Source organism: Cebus imitator, unplaced genomic scaffold (genome assembly GCF_001604975.1).
Source record: "Cebus imitator isolate Cc_AM_T3 unplaced genomic scaffold, Cebus_imitator-1.0 Scaffold16, whole genome shotgun sequence".
Lineage (NCBI taxonomy): Eukaryota > Metazoa > Chordata > Mammalia > Primates > Cebidae > Cebus > Cebus imitator.
In genome coordinates, this window is record NW_016107331.1 from 38,021 (window position 1) to 56,209 (window position 18,189).

The 18,189-nt window shown below is 36.4% G+C and overlaps 1 protein-coding gene across 1 annotated transcript in view; it reads right to left on the minus strand.

Annotated features, from left to right (window-relative positions):
- The window catches only part of HOMER1 (homer scaffold protein 1), a 148,499-nt gene that overhangs the window by 30,731 nt on the left and 99,579 nt on the right, over positions 1-18,189 (minus strand). Inside the window, exon 6 of the mRNA XM_017507296.2 lies at positions 548-704. Coding sequence (XP_017362785.1) covers positions 548-704 — 157 coding nt within the window. The remainder of the gene's footprint in view (positions 1-547; positions 705-18,189) is intronic.

An 18,189-nucleotide genomic window follows, 5' to 3' on the forward strand; every position in this document is an offset into this window, starting at 1 on the left:
GTCAAGAGATCTAGACCATCCTGGCCAACATAGTGAAACTCTTTTTAAAAAAAAAAAAAGAAAATAATAAAAAAAACTCATTGATTCACTGCAACTCATTGAGACAGTATAACTACATGGCACCTAAGTGTCTCAACGAATTTTATAGGAATTGTGCAGAATACATATTTTTGACTTGGTGCAACTACATGCCAAGTATTCAATTAATCTTCACAGGAATTGTACAGAGTACTTACTATTCCTATTTTACAGATGAGAATACTGAGCTGGAAGAAGGAAATAACTTATCAAAGATCATACAGATAATAACTGGCAGAACTGGAATATGCACTAGGGTTTGTTGATTTCAAAAGGTGTATATTCTTCATTCTCATTAAACTCTGGAAAATGTTTTTCTCAACCAAACAAATGCATATAATACAACCCATATATATGTTCTGACATCCTAGAACTAGAAGATATCCCTGTGCTGAATCTAATGCAAATTTCTTCTGATCAAGAAAACCTGCTAGCCCTAAATCTCTAGAGTCAGCAGCCCTGAAATTACCCGCTTGTGCAGACGTTCTGCTTCCTCTTGATACGCAGCAAGTTGCTGTTTCCATTGTTTCACATTGGCAGTGGACTCCAGCAGGGCTGCAGTGAGTTTGGCATTATTTCCTTTGAGGGTAGCCAGTTCAGCCTCCCAGTGTTTGCTGATTGCTGAACTAAAATAAAAGAAAAAGAAAAATCTATCCATCACACTATTACTTTGAAGGGACAGCAGTACTCAGTTCTTGTAGGATTCATAGTCTAAGAATCTTTTCTTTTCTTTTTTTTTTTTTTTTTTTTAAGATGGAGTCTCAATCTGTCTCCCAAGCTGGAGTGCAATGCTGCAATCTCAGCTCACTGCAACCTCTGCCTCCTGGGTTGAAGCGATTGTCCTGCCTCAGCCTCCTAAGCAGCTGGGACTACAAACACACCACAAAGCCTGGGTAATTTTTTGTATTTTTTTAAATACAGATGGGATTTCGCCATGTTGGCCAGGCTGGTCTTGAACTCCTGACCTCAGGTGATCCACCTGCCTCAGCTTCCCAAAATACTGGGATTACAGGCGTAAGCCACTGTGACCAGCCCTAAGAATGTTTTCAAAGATAACCCCAAAATACTAAAAAACACAAATACTTTACCAAAATATTCCTAGTAAAGAAAATCTGGCCAGTGAAGAAATATAAAAAGTACCCAAGTACTAGGTTTGATGTGGAATGTTTCCCACCTTCATCATGACAAATACAGCTACCTACAGAAGAGTTTTCACCCATTCTCTTTTAAGAAATACACATGATAGCCTGAAAAACATATAAGCAAAACCTAACAATGTATGATATTTTTTATGAGTATCAAAGTCTACAGTACAATTTCATTCCTTAATAAAACATATGAGGATGCTTAAATGTCATAAGGTTTGGGATATGTAATGTAGTATTTCTTTTGAAATTGTTGATTTATTTCATCTTATTCAGGACTTTAAAATGTCAAAAATACAAACATTTGCTACAATAAACTGATTTCATATGAAAGGCTATGCCTAGAACTGGTTCTAATGACTTGAATTCTGATATAATTCCAGTGTCATAAATAGAAGAAGACTAAAGCAATCATCTTTTTTCCTCATTTAATGTTCTACTTAACAAGCTACTACAGTTAAATATCTCAACTAAAACAATTTTCTACTATAAAGACAATTCTTTTAGTGGGAAAGACTCCTCTTGAAAATTCCTTCCTTAACTTTCCAATGAAGAAAGAATTGCCTCATTAGAAAGAAAAAGGTTGTTTCTCTTTCTCATTACTGAAGTTTATTTCTATTAGTAAAATTCTACTAACCTCATGCCATTAACTAACTAGTGATGCTTATAGCTTTCTTCAATCACCATTTTTTGGGAGTTTGATAAGTCATTTGTATTCTAGTGTAAATGTTTTGATGGGTTGATATTTTATAGTAATTTTAGTAAGTATTTGATTTAAAAAGCATAGTTTCCATTATCAAGATTTCTAAAGCTTATCACCAGAATTACGACATATCAGCATCATGAACCCCGATACGATGCAGAGAAGGACACAAGATTGTTTCTATAGTATTCTTGCAATATATGCGTAACTTCAGTCAAATAATGAGAAAATACCATATAAACCCAAACTGAGGGATATTCTGTAAAACAGCTGAAAATCTTCAAACATGTTAAGAAAATGAAGGAAACAGGCTGGGCACAGTGGCTCACACCTGTTATTCCAGCACTTTGGAAGGCTGAGGCGGGTGGATTGCCTGAGGTCAGGAGCTTGTAACTAGCCTGACCAACACAGTGAAACCCCATCTCTACTAAAAATACAAAAAAATTAGCTGGGCATGGTGGCGGGTGCCTGTAATCCCAGCTACTCAGGAGGCTGAGGCAGGAGAATTGCATGAACCCAGGAGGTGGAGTTTGCAGTGAGCCAAGATGGTGCCATTGCACTCCAGCCTGGGCAACAAAAGCAAGACTCCGTCTCAAAAAAAAATAAATAAATAAAAAAGAAAATGAAGGAAACAAGGAGAAATACATTTAAATGTAAGGTGGTATCCTAGGTAGGTTCCTAGAACAGAAAGGGAACATTGGTGAAAACTAAGAGTTAGTTAGTAGTAGTGTATCAATGCTGCTGTCCTGGATTTAATCACTGTATTATGGTTACACAAGATGTTAACATTAAGGGAAGCTAGGTGAAGGGTATATGGGGACTCTGTACAGTTTTTGTAATTTTTCTTTAAGTCTAAAATTAGTTTAAAATGAAAAGTTAAAAATATTCCTAAAGTTTACTGAGAAAATCTCATCAAAACATGAAAGGATAGACTCAAGCAACAAGCTAAGCATTAATTTAACAATCCATTTCTATCCTGAAAAGAAAGCTCTTTTCTTATTCTTCCTTTGTGAAATGGTTTTACAGATTCAGATCTTCTGAACAAAGCATGCATGGATTCACTGCTCTAACTGAATTACAAAGTTTTCTTTAAACCACCTACCAGTTTTCCCCCTTCAGAGATGCATTTTATTTAAATGGAAACTTCAATCTGACAATTGAAATCTTAGTGAGCTAATTTAAACACTTGTATATGTCAATAGCAATCCCCTTTAAAAGTTAACCAGAAGAAAAAATGATTATTTACTCCTAAAATCCATTTGTCAAAATTATACAATTATAAAGTAAAATGGATTACCACATATTTATAGCAGGAGAAAGAATTTTAAAATGAGAATGTTTTTCTATTATATTTATCGGGGTTTTATTTTATAGTCACTAGACAGCAAAATCTATCAAGAATTTTATAACTGCTTATGTCACAAGTATTTCAGTAATTATCTGTGACCTTAGACCCAATTCTCAAGCACTTTGGTTCTCAGTTCTTTGTATGTCAAATGAAGCCATCAGTCAAGATCTGTATTATCCAAATACTAGCATGTGGCTATTTAAATGTAATAGCTCAAAATTAAAGTAAAAAAATCAGCTTTGAATTTGAGGCACATTTCATGCACTCAACAGCCACACATGACTACTGGCTACGACCCTGGACAGCAAAGATACAGAACATTTCATCATGACAGAATGCTCCACTGGACAGTACTGTTCAAGATGATCCCTGCATTCTGACTACCTTTTCAATTCCGTGTGTTAGGCGGAACTATGTCCCTCCAGAATTCATATATTGAAGTCCTAACTTCCAGTATCTCACAGTATGACTATATTGGGAAGTAGAGTCTTTAAAGAGTTAATTAAGGTTTAATACAGTCATTAGGGTGGACCATAATCCAGTATAAATGATGTCCTTGTAAGAGAAGGAAATAAGGACACAGACACATGAACATAAAAACAGACGACAGCCATCTACGAGCCGAGGAAAAGAGGTCTCAGAAGAAACTACCCTGCAGACACCTTGATCTCAGAACTGTGAGAAAATAGATTTCTACAGTTTAAGCCACCCAATCTATAGCATTTTTTTTTAGGACAGCTCAAGCAAACTAATAAACATAATTTAAAAAAACCCACACCATGTAGCCTATCAATTTGCCCCATCTTCCTGGACTGAAGTACATGGATTATATTTCCTGTTCTAATAAAGCTGGCTTTTCTGTGACAGCTCTTCTTCCCAATCAGATTCTCATTTTATTCTATGAATTTTTGTTCAATTTTTTCTATATTCAGAATCTGTTTATAAAATTGCGTTTTTTTTCCTTTCATTGATTCAAGTTTTCTCCAACAAGTATTTTCCAGTTATTACACCCATCCTGTCACTTACCAGCAAAGCCTGGTGCTTGCCAATCTGTGCACTGACTAAATGAAAAGCAAAGGTATTAATTATGAAATAAGTGCAAAACCAACCTCAGATCAAATTAATGAGTAGTAAATTTTATAACTTTAATTTTATAAAGTTTTCATAATAATAAAAATCTTACATATAAATATTTTAGCCTTCACATTAGGGATGGAATTTCACACTAGTTTTGGGCAGTAGAATCATATGCTGCAGTTTCTTGACTCCCATTTTAATCCTATCATGCATGCATTTAGGATAACAGGGATTTCATCTATAAAACACTGCAGATCTGGAACCTGGGGACTCTACGACAAACCCGTTTAAGAAAAGGTTGGTATTCCTGAACAAGTTGCCTTTTTTTGGTGTAATTTACAACTTAATGCCAATTGGCAGAAGTACTTTTTATATGAGCAGTCTAGGTAGCTATAACACCAATCAGTTATTTTAAAACATTTGATTGTTGAAGTATATGTTTACAGTAGGTTAGCAGATTCTTCAAATTCATGCTAGCATTTTCCAATATTTTCATATTTGGTTGATATTTAGACCCAAGGAAGCTCAAGTTTAAGAGATAAATCTGGTAAAATCTTAAAATATACTATATGTCAATGATATATCCTAGATAAGTGTCATCATTTTATTTTCTACCTGTATCAAGAAGATAACTTCACAATTTCATGCTTGGAATGGTACTTAACGAACAAAATGGCTACCAGAAGCATTTCTAAGCTTTTGTATCCTGGGAGCCAGAGATACAAAAGGGAGTTTGCACTTTCTTGCAGGCTCTTTACCACAGACTTCTGTCAGGTTCTCAGGAGAAAGACTGGAGAGAAAGAGAGAGAGAGACTAGAGAAAGGATCCTGGATGAGGGGAGAGGCTTCCACTTGGGAAAATCGCAATATCTGGCCAGGACCCTTCTTCTCCGCAGGACCAAAATCTTCAACCAATGGGAGAAGGATACCTCGAAGTCCTGTCGCCTGGACACAGGTGAAGATTGTTATGGCTGGGGGCAAAGAGAATAAAGCTGTGTAACTCTGTGAGAGGAACAGAAAATAGTCCTGGATTCAGAGGTCTCTAACCTGTGGGACAGAAGCAGGAAACTCCTACACAAGACTCTCAAATATCACAAGGCTGAATTTACCTGCTACTGGAAGAGGGGCAGGATCACTGAGAATGCCTCACTTCTGAGATCCTGGGACAAAGGGTCTACCCAAGACTGAGGCTGGACAAAAACAACAGAGAATCCCATTCTGTCCTCTCTAATAGCAGCCTTCCATTGCTGGAAGGTCAAGACTGTAGAGACAGACCTTTTTGAGGCATACACACACACACCAAAAAAAGACCAAAAAATGAGTGTCAAGCAGTGAGTAGACCCCTCTAGTGATCCAGCCCTAACGCTAAGCACAAGGCAATGCTAGAGATGTTTAAAGACTATAAAATACTCATAGTAACCATACAAACAACAAAATCAAAATCCATTTCAACCTGAGTGAACTTTCGTATTAATGGCCTAGCAGAAGAGTCATGGCCATTTCTAGGAGGAAATAGTGTTTACCACTACTGTCCTCCACACAATGTTTAGTATTCAATGAAAAAAATTACAAGATATACCAAAAAGCAAGAAAAAAACCACCAAAAAATCCCATCTTCACTGTCAAGAGAGAAAGCAATCAACAGAATCATACTCACAGATGAATCTGATCTTGAATATATCAAAGAAAGAAGATAAACACCATGTTAAAGGTGTTGGTGGAAAGACGGATATCATGTTCACTCAGATTGTGAATTTTAGTAGAGTACTGAAAACTATGAGAAAGAATCAAATAGAAATGTTAGAAATAAAGAACATAGTAACAGGAATGCCTTTGACAGGTTCAGTGAACTTAGCACAGCTGCATAAAAAGCCAGTGAAGATGAAAATAGATCAACAGAAATCAGCCAAACTGAAACACAAAGAGAAAAAAGAAAAAGTTTCCAAGACATAAAGGGCCATATAAACAGTCTAACAAATGTTCAACAGAATCACAGAAGGAGAAGAGAGGAGGGAAGAGGAAATATCTGAAGACATAAAGTCTTACTACTTTCAAAAAATAAAAGACATGAAACCACAGATGCAAAAAGCATAAAAACATATTATACATAGAGAAAAATAACAATTACAGTAGCTCCTTATTCAATGTTTCTCTTTCTGTGGTTCCAGCACACATGGTCAACTATAGTTTGAAAATATTACTGTATGATAAAAATACTTTGAGAGCGGGAGAGACCACATTCACTTAACTTTTATTACAATGTATTCCTATAATTATCCTATTTTATTATTTCATATTGTTAATCTCTTACTGTGCCTATTGTATAAATTAAACTTTATAACAGGTATGTATCTACAGAAAAAAACATAATAGATATAGGGTTCAGTACTATCCATGATTTCAGGCATCCACTGGGAGTATTGCAATATAGCCCCTGTGGTTAAGGAGGGACTACTGTATAGTGATACTCCATCACAGATTATGCAATCCAGAAGATAGTGGAGTGATGGTGTTGAAAGAAAACAATTATGGCCAGGCAAGGTGGCTCATGCCTATAAACCTAGCACTTTGAGAGGCGAGGTGGGTGGATCATGAGGTCTGGAGTTCAAGGCCAGCCTGGCCAAGATGATGAAACCACGTCTCTACTAAAAATACAAAAATTAGCCAGGTGTGGTGGCACGTGCCTGTAATCCCAGCTACTCAGGAGGCTGAGGCAGGGAACTGCTTGAACCTGGGAGGTAGAGGTTGCAGTGAGCTGAGATTGTGCCACTGCACTGCAGCCTGGGTGACAGAGCGAAATTCCATGTTAAAGAAAAAAAAAAAGAAAACAATTCTCATCCTAGAATTCTACACAAAGGAAAAATATTTGTCAAAATGAAGGTGAAATAAAGAGTTTTCCAGGTAAATGAGACCTCACATAATTTATTATATCTAATAAAGAAGACGTGTACTACAGGAAATATTAAAAAAAATTCAAGTTAGAGTATGATCCCAGACAGAAATGCAGATCAACACAGAGATAAAAATATCTGAAAATTATTAAAACGAAGATAATAATAAAAGGTCCAAAAGTATAAAAATTCAAAGGAGACATAATAGTCTTTTAAATAAATGGTGCTAGAATGACTGGATAACCACATACAAAAATAAATAAATCTCAACCCATATATCATAATCTATGTACAAATTTAAAAATATGAAACTTCTATATAATATAAAACTATAAAACTTGGGTTAGGCAAAAATTTCTTAGATATTATAGATTACCAAAAACATGGTCCATTAAAAAACAATTGACCACAGGAACTTCATAAAATTAAAAACTTCTCTTTGAACAAAACTATTTAAAAATTGAAGAGGGCCAGGTGATGCCTCATGCCTGTAATGCCAGCAATTTGGGAGGCCAAGGCGGGTGGGTCACTTGAGGCCAGGAGTTTGAGACCAGACTGGCCAACATGGCAAAACCCTGTCTGTACTAAAAATACAAAAATTAGTTGGGTGTGGTGACAGGCACCTGTAATCCCAGCTACTCAGAAGGCTGAGGCATGAGAATTGCTTGAACCTAGGAGGCGGAGTTTGCAGTGAGCCGAGATTGTGCCACTGCACTCCAGCCTGGATGATGAAGCAAGAGTCTGTCTAAAAAATAAAAAAAAAACCTGAAGAGATCCTGGAATACAAAGATGATTCACATGCAAAAATCAATGTAATGGCCAAGTGCAGTGGCTCACCCCTGTAATCCCAGTACTCTGGGAGGCCAAGGCAGGTAGATCACTTAAGGCCAGGAGTTTGAGACCTGCCTGGCCAATATGGTGAAACCCTGTCTCTACTAAAAATACAAAAATTAGCCAGGTGTGGTGGTGCACACCTGCAGTCCCCGCTAATCCAGAGGCTAAGGCAGGAGAATCGCTTAAACCTGGGAGGTGGAGGTTGTGGTGAGCTGAGATTGCACCACTGCAGCTCAGCCTGGGCAACAGAGCGGAACTCCGTCTGAAAAAAAGAAAAAAAAAAAAAGGAAGAAAAAGGAGAAAACCTTTGTGACATTGGATCTGCAATGATTTCTTGAATATGACACCAAAAAAGCACAGGCAACAAAAGAAAAAATAGGTAAATTGGACTACATAAAAATGAAAAACTTCCATGTGTCAAAGGACACAGACAAAAGAGTGAAAAGGCAATCCACGGAACAGGAGAAAATATTTGCAAATTATATATCTGATAAGTGATTGATATCTAGGATATATAAATAACTCCTATAACTCAACAATACAATTTTAAAATGAGCAAAGAACTTGAATAGACATTTTCCCAAGAAGAGAAACAAACAGGCACTAAGCACTTGAAAAGATGTTTAACATCTTTATCACCAAGGAAATGCAAACCAAAACCACAATGAGACACAACCTCACATCCACTAAGGTGGCACTATCAAAAAACAAAGTCAGTGTTGGGTTGGTGAGGATGTAACGAAAGTGAAACCCTGGTACACTACTGGTAGGAATGTAAAATGGCGTAGTTCCTATGGAAAATGGTATGGCTGTTCCTCAAAAATTTAGAATTATATGATCCAGCAATTCCACTTCTAGGTATATGCCCAAAAGCAGTAAAAGCAGGGTCTCAAATAATTTTTACAATTTTTTTCTTGGATACCAAAAATAAATTTTTAGAATACCTATGAGTCTTAGAACATTCTTGCTTCCTCTACTTTATGAGCTGCTCCTTTAATAATCTGTCTTTCTAGAGCAGTATGAAATACAACTTAGGAAGTAAACTGTATCTGATTTTTGTCAATCCTGTTCTCTTTGTAGCTTCTTCATATATTTCTTTCATCAAGTATAATAAATGCTCCTATTAGAAAACCCTACACAATTTCAACTTACAATAAATTCCAAAAGATATCCTGAAGGAAGTTCTACCTGTGAGCTATCTCAGATGTATTCAATCCTTATACCGACACCCCTCAATATTTTACATATTAATTTTGGGGAAAAAAAGTTCTTTTCTTTAACCTTTAAGATATCACATTCATCCCCCCATTAGACTGATGCTTAGAAATAATTACTACCTTAGGATTAATTCTGATACCAAAATTTTAAGTTAGCATCTCGCATTACAGGAATACTTGTTTAAAACTGTTGGGGTTCTCTGGCTGCTAATTTTGTTTCTTTTTTATAAGTACAGTTTTGTTAGTTTCACCTTAAGAAAACTCTTCCAAAGAGATCACTAAATTGCTTAGCTGGAGAAACCAGTGATTCACAAGCTATACTGAAACACCATTATGATCGCATGTCTGAACGCTGGAATAAGGGCAAAATAATTCTTTATTCTTGTGGCTGTTCAGTAAAGTTTCCCTTCAAAATGGACCAGCTGGTTTCCTGTTGGCTTCAAATCTACAGGAAGTTCAAAACACTCCAAAAACATCATTTGAAAGGTTCCTTAAACTGGAATTTTACAGTTTTTCCTTTATCTAAAGTCAAAATTCTGGCCAGTTACGGTGGCTCACACCTATAACCCCAGCACTTTGGGAGGCCGAAGACGGCAGACAGCTTGAGCTCAGGAGTTCGAGACCAGCCTGGGCAACATGTCAAAACCCAGTTTCTACTAAAAATAGAAAAATTAGCTGGGCGTGGTGGCACATGCCTATAGTCCCAGCTACTTGTGGGACTAAGGCAAGAGGACTGCTTGAACCAGAGAGGTCGCGGCTGCAGTAAGCCAAGATGGCTTAGGTGACAAAGTGAGACTCTCTCTCAAAAATAAAGTCAAAGCTGTTCTATGAGAAAGTATTAAGCTTCATTAAACTAGTTATAATCAAGAAGAAAAAGTACTTCAAAAGGTTGTATTTTCAAAATAAGAGCTTAATGTATGAGCAATATACTTATCTAACCTGCAGAGTGAATGCTACATGTGAATGGTCACTCACAGAGTCCAAGAAAGCTGCTTCTCTCCCACTCCTCCAGGGCCTAGAGTATCTCTAATGGTAATACCTTGCATGTACTTTTCAGGCATGTTAATTATGTAGAACTGAGAAAAATATTCCAATACTCTTTGAAAAAACAATTTAAAAACAGGGTGCAGCTGGGTGCGGTGGCTCATGCCTGTAATCCCAGCACTCTGGGAGGACAAGGTGGGTGGATCACTTGAGGTCAGGAGTTCAAGACCAGCCTGGCAACATGGTGAAACTTCATCTCTACTAAAAATACAAAAATTAGCCAGGCACGTTGACATATGCTTGTAATCCCAGCTACTTGAGAGGCTGAGGCAAGAGAATCACTTGAACTTGGGAGGTGGAGGTTGTATTGAGTGGAGATAATATCACTGCACTCCAGCCTGGGTGACAGAGCAAGACTCTGTCTCAAAAATAAATAAATTAATTAAAATAGGTTGCAATAGTTTTTTTCAACATTATTTTCTGTATCAATAGTGAGGTCAATCCCTAACTATGAAAGCACTCTGCAGCACTGCTTGTCTCAGGATCTGCCTGCTGACTTCTCTCCTCACTTCCCATTCCATAACTGTGAACGCAGAAGCAACCAATTCTGACTTAAAACTACTTGTGTGCCACCTTCTGGGCCAGATGCTTTCATATCAGCCTGTTGGCCCCAAGCTATAACAGGTCATCTTAGAAAATAATGACATCTTCAACAATTTAGGGTCTTAATTTTTCTTTACAAAAGTTATCCTTTTAAAGGAAAGAAATGAAAACAGAGTAATCTTGCATTATTTATAAATAATACTTATTGTCAAAAGGATTTAAATGAGTAGCGAATTCAGGTCCTGCTAGGCAAATGGCCTAGTATATGAAGGAAGTTTTCTATTAGATATAACTGAAAGCCTCCAATTTGCCAGCAATTCATTAACTTACTAATCACGGTACTCCTCGGGATCCTCTTATCAGATGTTTGCACTGTTCTGTTCTTTTTTTTAAACAAAGTTTATTATATTATTATTTTGAGATAAGGTCTGGCTTCGTCACCCCAGGGTGGAGTGCAGTGGTGGGATCAGGGCTCACTGCAACATCTGCCTCCCAGGCTCAAGCAATCCTTCCACCTCAGCTTCCTGAGTAGCTGGGACTACAGGCATGAAACCATACCTGGATAATTTTTTTTTTTTTTTTTTTTTGTACAGACGCAGTTTTGCAGTGTTGTCCAGGCTGGTCTCAAAATCCTAGACTCAAGCGATCCACCCTCCTCAGCCTCCCAACAGTGCACCTGGCCTGTTATTTTTAGAGACAGAGTCTGCCTTTGTTGCCCAGGCTGGAGTGCAGTGGTACAATCATAGCTCACTGCAACCTTGAACTCCTGGGCTCAAGCAATCCTCCTGCCTCAGCCTTATGAGTAGCTGAGACAACAGGTACATACTACCACACTTGACTAATTTTTAAATTTTTTGTAGAGAGGGAGGTCTTGTTATGTTGCCCGGGCTGGTCTTGAACTCCTGAACTCAAATGGTTCTTCTGCTTCTGCCTCTCAAAGTGCTGGGATTACACACATGAGCCACTGTGCCTGGCCCTATTCTGTACTTTATACTCCTGCTGGCACCTGCTTCTAAATGCCACCTTCTCTGGCCCTTTTTTTTTTTTTTAATGTTTGCCTTTAAAATCCCCCAGGTTTTACTTTCCATCTCAGATTCCTTCTCTGCCTAACAATCCACCACCTTTGCAACATAGTTTGCCATGCCATGCCTGGATCAACATACAACATAGAAACTGATGGCTAGGGGTAAACAGATTGAGATACATGTTTGCTGATGAAGTTTTACAGAAGTTCCTACGGTGAACTAGAAATCACTTTGTCATATTCTAGGAAACGTAGTGTTCAGAAGTGAAATAGAATTTAAGTACTAACACTTGTGATAAACATTGAAAGTAAATCCCAGAAATAAAAGTAGAATAGCTTTTTTGTTGTTTTTTGAGAGAAGGTCTCACTCTGTCACTCAAGCTAGAGTGCAGTGGTATAATCACAGTTCACTGCAGGCTTGACCTCCAAGGGCTCAAATGATCCTCTCACCTCAGTCTTCCAAGCAGCTGGGAATATAGACAAGTGCCACCATGCCCAGCTAATTTTTTTTGTAGAGACCAGGTTTCTCTATATTGCCCAGGGTGGTCTCAAACTCCTGGGCTCAAGCAATCCACCTACCTCAGCCTCCCAAAGTGCTGGCATTACTGTGCCTGGCTGAGAATAGTTTTTAAAGAAACAATGTATCACTAATGTTATTGATGGCACAAAAAGATTATATTGGAGTAAAAAACATGGCCATAAATTGTAATCAGAAAGTGAATGAGAAGAGCTGGACCCTCAATATGATGAAGTTATAAGAACAACTTAAGCCATTTATTTTACATATATTACATGTGTACAAAAGAGGCTGATATTAAAATCTATGTCCATATCTAAAAGAGCTGCCAGTCATAGTTTAATTGACAATAATTTTTCTTGGTGCATCTTAGATCAGATAAAATACAGAATTTTACTTAGCTATGGTAAAAAAAAAAAGTGAAACACTATTGACTTTTCTGAGGAAGATATAAAATTAATCTGAAACAAATTACTTTGAAATGTATAATGTATGCCTTTATCACTCTATAAATACATCTGAGGTTTGCAGGCTTTTGTTAAATATCTATTAAGTAAGAATCAATTGCTCATAACAGCTAGTTAAAAGTGTAGGCTTGAATCTGGTGATTTGGTTTAAACTATGGCTATAGTCATTTAATAGTTATGGGCCTTGAGCAAGTTACCTAACCTCACTAGGTGTTAGATGTTTCTCATTTATAAAATTAGGGTTAATAACAACTATCTTCATAGAATGGGCTGAGTGCGGTGGCTCATGCCTGTAATCCCAGTACTTTGGGAGGCCAAAGCAGGTGGATCACCTGAGGTCTGGAGTTCAAGACCACCCTGACCAACATGGAGAAACACCATCTCTCCATGTTTTACTTTCTTCTTTTTTTTTTTTTTTTTAAATTGTTTCTCACAGACAACAAGAAACCCCGTCTCTACTAAAAATACAAAAGTAGTCAGGCATAGTGGTGCATGCCGGTAATCCCAGCTACTTGCGAGGCTGAGGCAGGAGAATCTCAAAAACAAGAACAAAAACAAAAAAACTAGGATGATTTTGAGAAGTAAATAGCCTATATAAATGTATTCTTGAAGACAAAAAATAGACACTCAAATGGTGGTACCTTCCATATATGCAGTCAATAAAGCCTCAAAGAATCTTCTGTAAGCTACTAAAAAGCCAAAAAGATTTAACATTAAATATTTTATTAAATATTTTAAAGCAGCTCCTTTTGATTAGTGATGTAAAGAACTGAAATAGATATAATTTAAATCAAACCCACTCAATGATTTATACTGTATGCACTCAATGATTTATATTGCCATTCTTAGTTACTACAAATGTATTATTTATAACAAGTTTAAACCTTTCATGTAACCTCAGAATAAATTTAGCAAGTTAATGAAGCAGCGAGAAAGTAAGTAAACAGACATGATTCTAAGAAGTGGTATGGTTAATTTCTGATTTTGAGAGGGGAGAAGGGAATCTATGTTATGTGTACTCCACAAAAACATTCTGTACTTCAGTGCATAGTTTCCCATCTGAGAGAGCACACCAAAAGTCTAGCTCTACTTCCATTTTTATTCACTACAATGAGAAGTCCCATAGGCACCCTGAGAAATGTCCTGGTTCATATAACTGTGCTTCTAGCAGTACGAGCAACATTTCTATGTGCTGATGAGCAGCTCCTATTGGCGATAGCTCCACACTGTAACATCTGCTAATATCTGTGCACTGCTTGCCTCGCACAGTCCCTCCTGTGATCTTTGCCACATACCCTAATATAGCTGTGGCTGAGGAATGAAAATACAAGGGTGAAGAGCCACAGGAGGTGCAGCTTCACTTCAACTTTGTATACTCACTGTTGGTCCCTACCCACGATACTCTTAAGAAATCCCCTTACAAAAAGCCTCTTAAGAAATTCCCTTTGAAAATTTTAAGCAGCTTATCCTCTTTTAGGAAGGAGATGTGGATACTAACTTCTTGCTCAGGGATATTTGTGAAAGGTTCAAAGTGCCTTACAGGTGTTTTAAATACTTTAACGTAAATCATAGTTTCCCTACATCAGTGAATTTGGAGGGTTGAGAGCCAGATCTAAGGGAAAAGAATAAAAAGCTGTTCGGTGGACCTACTGCTAGTTCCTAAGGGAGAAGAAAAACGAATTGACCCAAGGTGATACTTTGAATTCTGTATCTACTAGATTAATAAAAGTCAGTATTTTTGTTGATTTCCACTTTTAAATAACTGACCACTGATTAAAAGCTTTGGAAATTTGTTCAGGAAATGATGTTAGGCCATCCTACAGGGGAGATGTCTTCAGGAAACCAGTCTTACATACTAAATAAAAAATTATGTTTCTTTCAACTCTTTTGAATATACATCTATCTCTTGCCAAGAGTGAGATCAATTAATTTCAAGCCCATTCTCTTATTTACAGGGTAATAGCATTATAATCATTATAACCTATTCAAGATAGAAATAAATGTTTTTATCTGGCCTTCTATAATTTGATTTAACTTTGGAGGCAAAAATGCCACTATTTCCTTGCAGAGTAGGTCACTTAAGGAAAATTCACCCTAAAAATTGTTTAGCACAGTATGTAGGGTTGTTGGGAAACAACATAATAATTAAAATAGAAAAAATCTCTCTAGGTAGTGGCAGAATTGAAAAGATGCTTATTAACAGATTTTACAAAAGCTACAATTGTGTGAGAAGATACGGATAATTTTACAGTAAAATCTGTTTCCAAATTTGTCATAAATTTTCATCTTTTTGAAACCAGTAGTAATCAATAGTTTCACTGGCCACTATTTGAATCAGAAAACTTTTGTGTTCCGTTTAAATTTGTTTTTGAAGAGGAGGCCAAAATCAAATGATGTAACATCAAAGTATTTAAATGTTTGTTAATAGCATGTTAGTTGTGGCAGAATCATCTCTACCAACTTCATTTATTTAACGTACATATAAGCTATGCAAATAATATGCAAAGGTAAGGGCCCTGATAAAAAGTATTAAGCAAATGATCTAAGCAAAGGGAGATGATAATAAGTGAATACAGCCCAGAATAAATAATAGCTTAGTCCACTACTGACTGCTCAGCTATTATCAATATTTGGTTTTCCTTCTAAAGCCTTTCTGATCAGACTTGATGGAAACAAAAGTCTCATATCTCCAAGAAACAAATTTACTGGCCAATGTGATAAAATCTGGCTGTATTCTAACTCCAGATTAGTTCAGCAAGAGTCACCACTTTAGCTACAGAAAGACGGCACAACAGAAATCCCTTTCAGCAGGATATTTGCCTTTTTTTTTTTTTTCTAGTAAAGTAACAGTCTTGAGAATATTCATCACAAAAACTCAGCTTCCCTTCATCTAACACCCCTTTTGTAATCTGTGCCTTTGAAAGAATTTTTGTTTGTATGATATTGTGATGTATGACATCAGGACCAGTGACTTGGGCTTCCTTTAATCTAAGTATGAGTTAACTAACAAAGGCTATTCAGTTCAAATGCTGTAATGGATAGGGGCTTTGTCTTCCATATCACAGCAATATTAAGATTCCCACCGTAAGGTTTTTCAAACTGAACTATAATGTCTTTTTTCACATGTGCTATTCCTCTGCTCTGTTACCTTAGGGGTAACTTGCGATTGGCTATATGCAGTTATATATAAGGGTGTTGAGAATGCCACACAGAGATCATTGAAAAATGGGTGACTACTTTTAAAATACTTTAGAGTATGGATTAATAAGAACTAGTGATAATTGGATTATGCTAACCAAAAGGAAAAGTTGGGATGAAATTATTTACAAGTCTGCTAAAGTATAGATTAAACAGATTTAAGTTATTGTTCCAAGGGTATTAAATATCATAGCAAAATTTGCAAAACATGTTTCAAGATGCGGAATAGTTAAAATATGAATGGACAGATAAAGTAGGAAGGATCTTTACATTTCTTTTTGAGGATATGGAAATAATAGACATCTATCATTAATACTCGAAAGGCTTTACATTGTAGAGATGGATGACTGGATCCTTTGTCTATATTTATATGAAAAGTAAATAATTTTACAATGCTTTATAAACATGGCTATCTGTGGAACTACTTCAGGCCTTACTATTAATATTTGCTAGAATGCTTTCTATGGATGAATGCAGATTCTACTAAAACTAGGCTCTAAGTACTAAAATGTGCTTCTATACGTTTCTGAAAGCTTATTAACAGCTTTCAGAAAACCATCCCAAATGACTACATATGCCAAGCTTGAGAGGGGCTTTTATCATGTACATTATGGTCACGCATATTAGTGAACTGCTTATGTAAAAGTTTTATTTTATGAGCTTGTGATAAGTGATATTTTTCCTTATCTTTCAACCAGTTAAATTATACCTCTGTGACTTATTTATAGAAAACAAACTAAAGCCTTAGGAGACATTCTATATAGATATGGAATCATATCTGCCATGCTGAGTATTCTTCAAGAATTAAAATGACTTGTGGCAACAAACTTCATATGTAAGCTAAAAAATTTGATCTTTTCAAAGTAAATCACTCTTTCAAATGCATTTTTGTAAAAGTGAATAAATTCAAGAAGAAACATTTATTTTAAATTCCATTTACTAATACTGCTTAACACCATATTCACAGATCTGAACAAACAGTACTAAATGACATTCTGGATTTTAACACAGAATATCTCTGCCTTAAAATTTTTAGCAATTGAGAACCATATGACAAGTATCTACATAGTTTGGGCATTTATACATCTTAACTCATGGGTTTCATTTGGAGAAGATGTAAAATGATTAAGGAAATATTCATTCATTTGTTATCTGCATTACAATTTGCATTTCTAATTTATTTAGACATGTGATGCTAGTATTGTGATGGTCATGTACAACTAATTGGCTATCAGTTTGTGTAATTTCTGGACTTAAGCAATCAATGTATTAAATGTAATAAATCAACATCTATTGTCTTTTATGTATCTAATATTTTAGAGGATACAGATGTTATAAACTAGTAAACTAGAAATATCTTTATTTCTATTTCTTTACTCTCAGAGCTAAATAGTGAACAATTTTCTCATTTCTTTCATTCCAGTCTTTCTCTATGAATTCTTTCCAGTTGTCACTACCATGACCTCAGATGAGGGCATTAAAACACCTAACTGTCTCAAAGGCCAAAGCAGACGCCCCTCCCTCTGATGGAGTGCTTCTTCCCCATTTTACAGGCCAACTTCTATCCACTAGAAGGATGAATTATGTAACTCCACAAGCAGCCTACTTTCATGATCCAGCCATACCACCGCCTGCCCTCTTCCCTCACTTTGATCTCTTCTTTCATGGCACTTTTCACAACAGTAATTATATAGTATGCAATTATTTCTCTTATTCCCTCACTGAAGTTTAAACACCAGAAGAATGGAGACTGTTTATTTTTTCTTTAATGTTTGCCTGGCACTCAAGTATTTGTTAAAACTGTGTAAAGGAAGTATAACATCAGAGAATGTTGAAGTAATTACAGAGAGAGCTTGGGGACTCTGTGAGTTTCCAGGGTACCCCATGGATCACCACCCTCTCCATCATCTTTACTGTTTATATATTCTGCTGTCTCATGAAGCTCCTTGAGGGCAATCTTATTCATCTTTGACCTGGCACAAAGACATGCTCCATACTAATTTTCAACTAAGTATTATTAAAATGGACCTATGCATGGATAACTGCCAAAGAGCTGCTCATGCTCAGTCTGGTCACTAACTGCTTGTGTGTATGCTTATGGTGA